The 13,591-nt window shown below is 37.3% G+C and overlaps 1 protein-coding gene across 1 annotated transcript in view; it reads left to right on the forward strand.

Moving 5' to 3' along the window:
- The first annotated feature begins 2,291 nt into the window (after nucleotides 1-2,291).
- The window catches only part of LOC149789079 (uncharacterized), a 36,566-nt gene continuing 25,266 nt past the window's right edge, over nucleotides 2,292-13,591 (forward strand). The window contains exon 1 of the mRNA XM_089975265.1: nucleotides 2,292-2,498. Coding sequence (XP_089831391.1) covers nucleotides 2,456-2,498 — 43 coding nt within the window. The 5' untranslated portion in view covers nucleotides 2,292-2,455. The remainder of the gene's footprint in view (nucleotides 2,499-13,591) is intronic.

Raw genomic sequence — 13,591 nt, forward strand, 5'->3', positions numbered from 1 at the left:
ATAGCACACATACAATATAGCATATACTCATACAGCACACACGGGATATAGGCGACCTTTAGCCATGGTCTATTTAGAATCTAGGGAAGGCATTTCGAGTTAGGTGATAGAAACCCACTCGGAAGAACAACCCTATAGATAACACTAGGGATTTAAAAAAATTACCCCGTCCAAAATTTAATCTAAATAAATTTTTGATCTAAATTCTATCTTAAAATAAAACAAACACCATATATGTGGGGGCAACACTTACACATAAAACACCTTTTTTTTGGAGAAGTAGGAGGGCATCTGTCTGGTGCCCAATGAGAAAAAAAAAGTATATGGTAAAACCTGAAAGGAAAATGTATGTTTTTTGTATAATTTGATTGTGCGGGTGGGGTGGTGCTACACAATGCATATATACATATAGCAACCCAAACAGTATATATATATATATATATATATATATATATATATATATATATATATATATATATATATATGTGTGTGTGTGTGTGTGTGTGTGTGCAAAAAACTAACAACGAACAGTGCGAAACTAGTATCTAGCTAGTCCGAGCGCTTTGGACTCTTTAATGAGTCTTTTTCAAAGGCAAATACAAAATGAAGACAACACAAACAAAAAACAGAAAAACGGATATGTATGCGAAACTTTACATGGTTGTTTCTACAGGATTTCAACCTTTTAACTTTATTATGTTTCAGCATTTAGTTCAGCTTGTTGCTGATACTTGAAAATATATGTATTGACCTAGAAATTGATGAACCATAACGACATCTGATATTTTATGTAAATTTATCTAGGCGCAAATTATATCCCGGATATTTCATTGTTAATGTAACCATAGGCTTTTAAGCAAATTTAGAGAATTATTTAAAAGAAAATGTATCGGCTGCAAAAGATAATTGTATTTGTGCATGGTTGTCGTTTTCTAGCCTTCTTGGTTTAAAACGCTTGGTTTCAATGTTCTAAGGCGGCGTTTCCAGTAAGATTCCTTTTTTTTCCTGGTTTGGGGACTCCAGTTGGGGTTGTGAGCAATTGCAATAAGTGTTATATCACTGAAAACGTGGCCAGGGGAGGAGAGATGTTCTGTGACCGAGCTTTCTTTGTCATCCAGTGAGATCAATGAAGGTTGTGTCCTTGCCCTCGGCATGACATAGCCTGTGATGTGTTGAAAGTACTGTTACCCCACCCCCACCCTAACCAAACAACTTATTGGTTGCATTGGACTATTTATGAGTTACGTAATCACCTTGTTCTTACATCAATTTTCTTTGATCCGGCCCTAAACGTGCTGCAATTTATTGAATAAAAAGGATGAAAATTGTTTTCTTTTTACTTGGGATATATATTAAGCGTATACATAATTTAATCGATGACCATAGACCTAAACTATTACAACACTGCCGCTTGAGATCGAACCCCATAAGGCAGACACTAAACCACATCATCATCATCATCGTCATATATATATATATATATATATATATATATATATATATATATATATATATATATATATATATATATATAGATATATATACATACATACATACATGCATACATACATACATATATATATATATATATATATATATATATATATATATATATATATATATATATGTATATATATATATGTATATATATATATATATATATATATATATATATATATATATATATATATATATATATATATATATACAAACATACATATGTACCACCATCTCCCTCCAGGTACATGTATGTGTGACGATATGATGACTAATACCACCACCTCCCCACACATCCAGGTATAGCACCCACCCCTATGTGTAATGATATGATAACTGATATCAAAACCACCCCACCAATACAGGTAGATGTCTGGGTGACGATATGATGACTGATATCAAAACCACCCCACCAATCCAGGTAGATGTCTGTGTGATGATATGATGACTGATATCACAACTACCATACTAATCCAATTAGATGTATGTGTGATGATATGATGACTGATATCACAACCACCATACTAATCCAATTAGATGTATGTGTGATGATAAGATGACTGATATCACAACCACCATACTAATCCAATTAGATGTATGTATGATGATAAGATGACTGATATCAAAACCACCCCAATCCAGGTAGATGTCTGTGTGATGATATGATGAAGATCATTTATTACCAGTTTTTACAGCATTGTCTGTGGCAGTAAGTGGATTAAGGGATAGGGGAAGTGTAATTCCGACAGAATGCAAAGGGGCACCGTGTGTTGTGATACGGCATTATCGATGGTACCGGGGTATACGATGGTGATTTGTCAATCTTCAGACAGCAAAGCATTCCTTTGAAACCCAGCTAAAAACGTTCGAAGGTTCATGAAAATCAATATATCTGTTATATCAAAAACTTTATCAGCTTGATAAGTACCCAATAAACACTTCCACGTCTTTTCGAGACATGGCGGACATATTGATGTCTGTATTAATTCTCATCCTCTCAGGTAAGATAAGATTATTGTTCAATCTATTTGAAAAATATTGTGAGTAAACTTTTAACCGTCTAAGGTGACAGAGACCACCTATTTGTATCCGATTAAAATTTACTATAACGTTTGAGGATCTCACACCAGGCCAGTTCATAATGATTCGAGAAAAACAACAAACATAATTTATAGAAAAGAAAGTTTGAATTAAAACAAGATTCAGTATATGAAATAGATGTAGCAAAGCCATCCACGCGAATGAGGTATGACAAAATTTGACATAAAACTGAAATCATGCATATGTTTAAAGAATTGAAGAAACTTTGCAAATTGCTGAAAATTAAAATGTCACTTATTGATGACAGTCTCGTTGACTTGTTGACAACACACATCTTTAAGTATTGTCAGATATTTTCATTTCGTTCGAATGTCAAACAAAAAACAGTTTTTAGACATTCGAATGTATTCCTGAAATTACAGTCGCTAGGCAAATGTCAGTCCATTGCGAGAACTAATTAAACGGGACTAAAACATAAATAAAATACACTAACTGAAAGAATGGTTAGCTTAATAGTCCACCTAAATATAAGAAAACGAGAAAAAGGTTACCGTACAGAGGGATTTGAGTTAGTCAAGTAGGTGATTAATGGCAGGCAGACATTGTTAGCATAGCATGCAAGAATAAAAATGTCAATTGTTACAAATACTTTTTGAAAGTAGGCGATCTTTTCCAACTACAGCAACACCCATATAGACTGAAATTGTTTCCAGTCCTGCCTCCGCCAAATTCAAACCTTTGCATCGTACTTTATATTCATATTTCACACCCATATACATCTGCTCTCTTTAAGTAAGTCAGTGTATCTTATTAATTCTTTGCAGTCTAAAATTATGACATATTGTAATTAGGCAGTGTTGAATATGAAGATGGAATGCATGATGTCTTTTCGCTCAGCTGCATTTTTTAAATAGACATCTTCGACTTCGGAATGGTACCATTTTCCTACTGAACTGAACTGTCATTATTGTGATGTGCTCTGTACGTGTGCTTGACACTTCGTACATGTATCGTGATCTTGGATAATTGAGGACCACCAATGAAAATAAAAATATAAAATAAAATAAAAAAGGTCTTTGAACTTTAGTAGATCAGTGGACAAATACAAATGAGAGGAAGATATGTAAAGAAGAGAGAGAAATATAATGCAGAGAGGAAGTGAAAAAGAGGAAAGGTTACATGTACGCAAACGCGGAGAGGAAAAAGGTGAATGCAATATAGATTAAAAGAATTAGAACCGGCAAGTGGATCACACGCTCAACCCCATGCATTTGAACACATGATAAGGTTTTGATATTACCAGAAATATTAGGTTAGTACACCCTTTTAAGAAGCAGATCAATATTTTCTTCACTTTTAGAAAATTAGCGAAAACTTGAAATGGTCAAGAAAACGTTGGATTTTATTATCACAAAGTGTGCTTATTGGCAAAGTTCGTGAAGTCTAGACTTCACTTTTTGTAAAACAAAGAGCTGAGTGTGATTTGGTTAAGGAATGTATCTTAAAGGGTTATGATTTGGTACCTGAGGCATATCGACAAAGTATTAGAAACGAAAGAAAATAAACTGGACAAATCCATGCCAACTTTGCGATGGAAAATAATGACTATTTGATAGGTGACTCGAGTCAATAAAGTTGATAAAGGTCATGATAACCTGACAGCTCATAATAATTGAAGAGTTCAAGAATTGCATTCATAGTGACGTTAAGACCTACCTTGGGTTGGAAAGTGGAAAATGATGCTTATTCCTTGACTCATAAAGTTTCCTTTGTCAAAAAGTCTTCCTCTCAGCATTTTTGGTTAAAGAAATTCATTTCAGTCTTGTACAAGTTTTTCAAAATCTCAATCTGACAAAATTTGTTAGAAATCAAACTTTTGTTAAGACTGCCTATAAATCCATTTCTCTTCCTATGTGCACTCATTATAGGAAGAAAAAAGCATGCTATTCACAAGTTGAAAAATAAGCAACAGAATAAAGATAAAGCAATTCCAACTGCTCTTGATTCTAAGAAATCAAGGTCAAGGTCTTATATTGAAAGCAAAACATTTGTTTGTTAAACAAAACCCAGTCTGATTCTCTTATAGAGAATTATGAACCATTTAGTTGAAAGGTTCTATATCACTTATTGGTGATTCTGTCAAGTCTATCCCTTTTAAAATATTAAGGTGTGCAGAATCTTTTGTTATCAGCAACTTTCATTTTCATGAGAAGTCTTCTTCTAGTGAAAGTGTTTTTATTTAGGGAATAGAGTGTGGTTTTGATAATGTTTTAATGTTCTTCTACAGTGTGTCAATTTGTCAACATACCTACTCTCAGGACCTATGAATGTCCAAGTAGTGACTTCATTATCTACTGAGGTTATTCAATTATTATTGGGCAGTGACCTGGCCAGAGATAAGGCTGTGGTTAATCCATTTGTACCTTAGAAACCATTGTTGGATCAAATAGTGTATCCATGATTTGCATCCCATTTGTACAAATACCAGAATTATGGCAAAAAATGCTCTTGAGAATGATGTTGATATCAGGACATTATTCCTTTAATTAACCCATTTATTGTTCAGTCTTTTGATGAGGTCACTTTTGCTCCTAGTAAATCAATGGATATAGGTCACAGTGATCCTCTTGTTACAACTTATTCTCTTTATTCTAATCAGGATGATAATAAAGAAACAATCACCAATCACTCAATGTCGAACAGGAACAAGATCTTCTGTTTGTTTCAGAGGGATATTAGAAAAGCTGAAGTCACACAAGTACCCATTTGTTATTTATGGAAAATTGATATTTACAAAAAAGTGGATACCATTTGAGGTACCCGTTAATGATGAGTGGTCAATGAGCTATCCATTTCTCATTCCAAAGTCATATCAACAGAAAGTTCTTAGTCTAACACATCAAATTACACTGGCTGGCATTTAGAAGTCAGGATGACTTATGACAAGATCTTGAATCATTTTGATTGGACGAAACGTACAAGTGATGTTTCTAAATTATGAAGACCTTATCATACTTGTAAAATGGTAGGAAAACACAGTCAGAAAATACCCAAGGCTCACCTCGAACCTATTCCTGCATTGCATGAACCAATTAGCAAAATAATGATAGACTGTGTTGGTCCTTTACCTAAGACAAAATCATGCAACCAATACTTGTTGATCATAATATGTGCATCCACCAGATTTTCAGAGGCAATTCCTCTGAGAAATATTCCAACTAAAACCATAGTAAAAACTTTGTTAAGTTTCTTTTTTTACACTTGTTGGTCTTCCCAGATAAGCTCAGTTTGGTCAAGGGTCAAATTTGTTCAGCAAGATACATGTATGTACGAATCAGGCATACTAAAGTTTTCTGCCTATCATGCTGAATGTCAAGGGACGTTGGAGAGCTTTCATCCAATCTTGGAGAGATTTCATCCAACCTTGGAGAGATTTCATCCAACCTTGGAGAGCTTTCATCCAACCTTGGAGAGATTTCATCCAACCTTGGAGAGATTTCATCCAACCTTGGAGAGCTTTCATCCAATCCTGGAGAGCTTTCATCCAACCTTGTAGAGATTTCATCCAACCTTGGAGAGCTTTCATCCAACCTTGTAGAGATTTCATCCAACCTTGGAGAGCTTTCATCCAACCTTGGGGAGATTTCATCCAAACTTGGAGAGATTTCATCCAACCCACGCAGTAATTGGTTCATTTCAGTATCTTTTACTATAACATTCCAAACATTGCTCATAAAATTCAATCTTTATCTGTTCATCAGAATGGATGTCATTTCAACAGGCATGACCGTTGTGGACTATCAGCGTTATCTCCCTTCCTCTTGATTGGTAGCTTCTGCGATTATAAATGCCCCACCCCATTTCAAGCTTCATTTAGCCTGCTTCAGTTTAAGCAGACACCCCTTCCACTGGACAGTGTCAAATTTATCTATTATAACCCTTCTTTGTCCTTTTGTCGGTAGATTTAATCTGAATAAAGTATTCATTACCTGCCATCAATAGATTTAGTTTAAGGGCAGCAATAATGTGCTCCATCTGGCTGTTGAAGGTTACACGTTCTGCTCTGCTTTTGTGAAATATGTCTCCTAACTCAAAGTAGTCGTGATAGATACACGCTATACTCCATGAAATTGAAACTCATATTTGGCCTCACGGTCTAGTTGAGGAACAGCCTTGTCCAATTCTACCAGAGCCACAGGATGATCCTGCTCAACCTGTCCAAAGCAGGATATTTCCAGTTTCACCTCTTTCACTTGCAGTTCCTTTATTCCCACATCCTCCTCCACTCATTTTCCCATTTTCCTTTATTTGCACATCCTCCTCTGCTCATTTTCCCATCTTCCTTTATTTGCACATCCTCCTCCGCTCATTTTCCCATATTCCTTTATTCATAAATCCTCCAATGCTTTTTCCCCATCTACATGTATATATCTTAAATAAGTGCGTTTTGCAGTAGGCCTAGTATTTTGCAGTAGGCCTAGTCTTTTGTTAAGCTCAACCAGCTCGATATCACTCCTCAGATCATCTGGTCAAAATCATGTGAGAAACTCATATTTTCTACGTGCCATTGCAAGCTTATGGATACATACTACAGTGAAATATTTATCTAAATATAATGCAATGCCACTTACATTTTGATATATGCCAAATGATCATGTTCATTATTAAATAACATTTTCCTCAACTATTTTTTCCTCTATGAACCCTCACCCAATGGATTCACTTCTGTGCTGCACACCATCGGCATTCCATGCTTTAATTCCTATTCTGCAGACAATGGAAACTCACATTTTTTCCTGGCCCTGTGAATTATGACTGCATGAACTTTACAATGTTTGTTAATACATCTTGATGCTTCCCATTAAATCAATGCACAGGTATTATTTCCAACAAGCTTTGTTCATGATATATGTATCAGTTATATAAATTTCAAATAAAAACATATTGTAGATTTACAACTAATTTTGTTATATTTTTTGCTCTTATTTCATTGGTGTCCTTATTGTATAGACAGTTAGTTTGATGCAGTGTTTGCTTTGTTGAGATCCCCTTCTGATAAAGTAATTTTTCAAGAGATCATATTGCTAACTGCAATCTAAAGATACTATTCCAGATGTTGACAGAAAGAAAAACTTGTCAAATGTGCAATATCACAGAATGTACTAATACACACATAATCAAACAACTGATTTATATATTATAATCGTTTTGTATTATTCAGTACAGATATTTTAAGATTGATTTTCCTGATTATTTCACCTTGGTCCATTAAAGTCCAAATGTGTCATGGTCTTTTTACTTTGAGTTTTGTGAGTTTCACTGTACTACTCATGCTGAAGGCAGGTTTTGCATACTATGTTGAGGATTCATCATTTTACTTTGCAATGTTGTATCATAGTCCATCACTAGAGGCTGAGGATTCATCATTTTACTTTGTAATGTTGTGTCATAGTCCATCACTAGAGGCTGAGGACTCATCATTTTACTTTGCAATGTTGTAGCATAGTCCATCACTAGAGGCCGAGGATTCATCATATTACTTTGTAATATTATATCATAGTCCATCACTAGAGGCTGAGGACTCATCATTTTACTTTGCAATGTTGTATCATAGTCCATCACTAGAGGCTGAGGACTCATCATTTTACTTTGCAATGTTGTAGCATAGTCCATCACTAGAGGCTGAGGATTCATCATATTACTTTGTAATATTATATCATAGTCCATCATTAGAAGCTGAGGATTCATCATTTTACTTTGCAATGTTGTATCATAGTCCATCACTAGAGGCTGAGGACTCATCATTTTACTTTGCAATGTTGTATCATAGTCCATCACTAGAGGCTGAGGACTCATCATTTTACTTTGCAATGTTGTGTCATAGTCCATCACTAGAGGCCGAGGACTCATCATTTTACTTTGCAATGTTGTATCATAGTCCATCACTAGAGGCTGAGGATTCATCATTTTACTTTGCAATGTTGTGTCATAGTCCATCACTAGAGGCTGAGGATTCATCATATTACTTTGTAATGTTGTATCATAGTCCATCACTAGAAGATGAGAATTCATCAATTTACTTTGTAATGTTGTATCATAGTCCATCGCTAGAAGCTAAGAATTCATCATTTTACTTTGTAATGTTGTCTCATAGTCCATCACTAGAGGCTGAGGATTCATCATTTTACTTTGCAATGTTGTGTCATAGTCCATCACTAGAGGCTGAGGACTCATCATTTTACTTTGTAATGTTGTCTCATAGTCCATCACTAGAAGCTGAGGATTCATCATTTTACTTTGTAATGTTGTATCATAGTCCATCACTAGAGGCTGAGGACTTATCATTTTACTTTGCAATGTTGTATCATAGTCCATCACTAGAGGCCGAGGATTTATCATTTTACTTTGCAATGTTGTGTCATAGTCCATCACTAGAGGCCTAGGATTCATCATATTACTTTGCAATGTTGTATCATAGTCCATCGCTAGAAGATGAGAATTCATCAATTTACTTTGTAATGTTGTATCATAGTCCATTGCTAGAAGATGAGAATTCATCAATTTACTTTGTAATGTTGTATCATAGTCCATCGCTAGAAGCTGAGAATTCATCATTTTACTTTGTAATGTTGTATCATAGTCCATCACTAGAGGCTGAGGACTCATCATTTTACTTTGTAATGTTGTCTCATAGTCCATCACTAGAGGCTGAGGACTCATCATTTTACTTTGCAATGTTGTGTCATAGTCCATCACTAGAGGCCGAGGACTCATCATTTTACTTTGCAATGTTGTATCATAGTCCATCACTAGAGGCTGAGGATTCATCATTTTACTTTGCAATGTTGTGTCATAGTCCATCACTAGAGGCTGAGGATTCATCATATTACTTTGTAATGTTGTATCATAGTCCATCACTAGAAGATGAGAATTCATCAATTTACTTTGTAATGTTGTATCATAGTCCATCGCTAGAAGCTAAGAATTCATCATTTTACTTTGTAATGTTGTCTCATAGTCCATCACTAGAGGCTGAGGATTCATCATTTTACTTTGCAATGTTGTGTCATAGTCCATCACTAGAAGCTGAGGATTCATCATTTTACTTTGTAATGTTGTATCATAGTCCATCACTAGAGGCTGAGGACTTATCATTTTACTTTGCAATGTTGTATCATAGTCCATCGCTAGAAGATGAGAATTCATCAATTTACTTTGTAATGTTGTATCATAGTCCATCACTAGAAGATGAGAATTCATCAATTTACTTTGTAATGTTGTATCATAGTCCATCGCTAGAAGATGAGAATTCATCAATTTACTTTGTAATGTTGTATCATAGTCCATCACTAGAAGATGAGAATTCATCAATTTACTTTGTAATGTTGTATCATAGTCCATCGCTAGAAGCTGAGAATTCATCATTTTACTTTGTAATGTTGTATCATAGTCCATCACTAGAGGCTGAGGACTCATCATTTTACTTTGTAATGTTGTATCATAGTCCATCACTAGAGGCTGAGGATTCCTCTTCTTTGTTTGTAGTGTTGTGTCATTGTCTATCCCTAGAAGCCAGATTTAACTTGGTAGAAGTCACAGGCTTGAACAGCCTTATAGCAACAGCCAGGATGACACTATTTCTAGCATAATTCATACTGAACAGCCTTATAGCAACAGCCAGGATGACACTATTTCTAGCATAATTCATACTGAACAGCCTTATAGCAACAGCCAGGATGACACTATTTCTAGCATAATTCATACTGAACAGCCTTATAGCAACAGCCAGGATGACACTATTTCTAGCATAATTCATACTGAACAGCCTTATAGCAACAGCCAGGATGACACTATTTCTAGCATAGTTCATACATCAGTAAGTACCTTGATTACCACTACAGGTGAAGCTTTATACAAAATGTATGCTGTCCACACATCTAATACCCACACATTCAGATGTACAATGCACAGTTAACCTATTATGGACTACTTACTGCAACAGTCAGTGTATAGTCATTAATATGGAATGTTTACTGCTGAATAAACATTTATTCCAGCTTTAAACTGCTATGGTCAGAAGGGTCCTTTGTGTCTGCTATGGTGAATATATCATGGAAAAATATATTTAGTCATTAGCTAGTCACAAATACTTTGCATGTGTCCATAAAATGTGACATTCTTTGGTGGTCAAGGGTATAGAGCTATATAACAAAGATGGTCAAGAGTATAGTGCTATATAACAAAGATGGTCAAGGGTATAGTGCCATATAACAAAGATGGTCAAGAGTATAGGGCTATATAACAAAGATGGTCAAGGGTATAGTGCTATATAACAAAGATGGTCAAGGGTATAGCACCATATAACAAAGATGGTCAAGGGTATAGTGCCATATAACAAAAATTGTCAAGGGTATAGCACCATATAACAAAGATGGTCAAGGGTATAGTGCCATATAACAAAGATGGTCAAGAGTATTGTGCCATATAACAAAGATGGTCAAGAGTATAGTGCTATATAACAAAGATGGTCAAGGGTATAGTCCTGTATAACAAAGATGGTCAAGGGTATAGTGCTATATAACAAAGATGGTACTGTATAACAAGGATGGTCAAGGGTATAGTGCTATATAACAAAGATGGTCAAGGGTATAGTGCTATATAACAAAGATGGTCAAGGGTATAGTGCTATATAACAATGATGGTCAAGGGTATAGTACTATATAACAAAGATGGTAACAAAGATGGTCAAGGGTATAGTGCTATATAACAAAGATGGTACTGTATGACAAAGATGGTCAAGGGTATTGTGCCATATAAAAAAGATGGTCAAAGGTATAGTGCTATATAACAAAGATGGTCAAGGGTATAGGGCTGTATAACAAAGATGGTAACAAAGATGGTCAAGGGTATAGTGCTATATAACAATGATGGTCAAGGGTATAGTACTATATAACAAAGATCGTCAAGAGTATACTGGTAGTACTATATAACAAAGATGGTCAAGAGTATAGTACTATATAACAAAGATGGTCAAAGGTATAGTACTATATAACAAAGATGGTCAAGGGTATAGTACTATATAACAAAGATGGTCAAGAGTATAGTACTTTATAGCAAAGATGGTCAAGGGTATAGTCCTATATAACAAAGATGGTCAAGGGTATAGTCCTATATAACAAAGATGGTCAAGGGTATAGTGCTATATAACAAAGATGGTTAAGGGTATAGTGCTATATAACAATGATGGTCATTAAGGGTATAGTACTATATAACAAAGATCGTCAAGAGTATACTGGTAGTACTATATAACAAAGATGGTCAAGAGTATAGTACTTCGGGTAGATGGGACTCGTAAACCTTGGATGGTAGCTCATCTAGGAGAAGGAAAACTCCGATTCCAAACCTCTGCTGCCTTGTGGCTATACCCACTCACGGGAAAGACTAAGGGAGTAAACCCCGACAGAAAATCCGGAGATGGAGTCCCTAAGGCGGAATGACATTGACTTCAACGTCATTCCGGCAACTCCTGCGACGCCGTTGGTGCCAAGCTGTATCGGCATTCGTCGTTCCCTTGGGCACACCAGCTGCGTGGAGAGGGGGGATCTGCTGCATGGGCAACAGCTGATTCTCCATACCACCCTGCCCAGGCTTCATAGCTCCACTGGAGAGGACACTCCAGTGTCGTCGTACGGCGTCGGCACAACACGAGAAGTAGCAGTTTACCGGTTCTAAGTCAAAGCTCGATTGGCGTAGAGCTTGGCGCCAGGGGTTACTTCTGACAGTGGGAGAGATCATCAGGTCTCACTGGACAGCTACCGCCCGCCTCAAGCTGGGCAGACCACAGTCAGTAAGGTGCTGCCCGCCATGGCCTGCCTGCTTCACTGGGTGCGTGGAGCTTAGAGAACCATCTCGACAAGTGGGCCACAAAACTCTGCACCAGGAAAGACTAAAAGAAGAAATAAAAAGACTCCAACTCTTTGTTTTGCAACCTGGAACATCAGGACTATGTGTCCTGGATTGACCACTGACCTACAGCAGATCGACGATGCACGGAAGACTGCCGTCATTGACAGAGAACTCTCCCGACTGAACATCGACATTGCCTGCCTCCAGGAGACCCGACTGGCTGACAACGGCACCATCAGGGAAGCCAATTACACATTCTTTTGGCAGGGGAAGCCCTTGGATGAACCTAGGCAGCATGGTGTAGGCTTTGCCGTCAAGAACACGCTAATTGCCTTCATTGAACCTCCATCATCAGGTACTGAGAGAATCCTTGCCCTCCGGCTGTCAACATCCTTAGGCCCAGTCAACATCTTAAGTGTGTACGCCCCAACCCTCTACTCCACCTACGAGGAGAAAGACAAGTTTTATGAGGCTCTGGATCAGGCAATATCCAGTATCCCCAACAATGAAAGCCTTTACTTACTAGGAGACTTCAATGCTAGAGTGGGAGCTGACCATGAGGCCTGGTCCACCTGTCTCGGCTTTTACGGAAGGGGCAAGATCAACGAGAATGGTCAGCGACTGCTGAAGATGTTCTGCTCCCACAGCCTATATGTGACCAACACTTTCTTCAAATGCAAGGAGATCCACCAGGTGTCATGGAGACACCCACGTTCACGCCACTGGCACCAGCTAGACCTCGTCATCACCAGGCGTGCAGAACTGGCCAGTGTCCTCCTTACCCGCAGCTACCACAGTGCCGATTGTGACACGGACCATTCCCAAGAAGCTGCACCACGCCAAGAAGAAGGGTCACCCACGTATCAACACCTGCTGTGCAAGCAACCCAGAGAAAACACAGCAGTTCATCAGCAAACTGAAGGAAGCCCTCACCAAAGTGACACCTGATGACACCATTGATTCCAAGTGGTCCCATATCCGTGACTCTGTGTACAATTCAGCCATCACAGCTTACGGGAAGAGGGAGCGAAAGAATGTCGACTGGTATGAGGCAAACTGGGAGGAGATGGAGCCCGTGACTGAGGCAAAGAGGAAAGCCCTCCTGGCATACAAGGCTGCACCTAGCCCCAGAACACTACAAGCCCTC

This window comes from Sinohyriopsis cumingii, chromosome 11 (genome assembly GCF_028554795.1).
Source record: "Sinohyriopsis cumingii isolate HCF-2022 chromosome 11, ASM2855479v2, whole genome shotgun sequence".
Lineage (NCBI taxonomy): Eukaryota > Metazoa > Mollusca > Bivalvia > Unionida > Unionidae > Sinohyriopsis > Sinohyriopsis cumingii.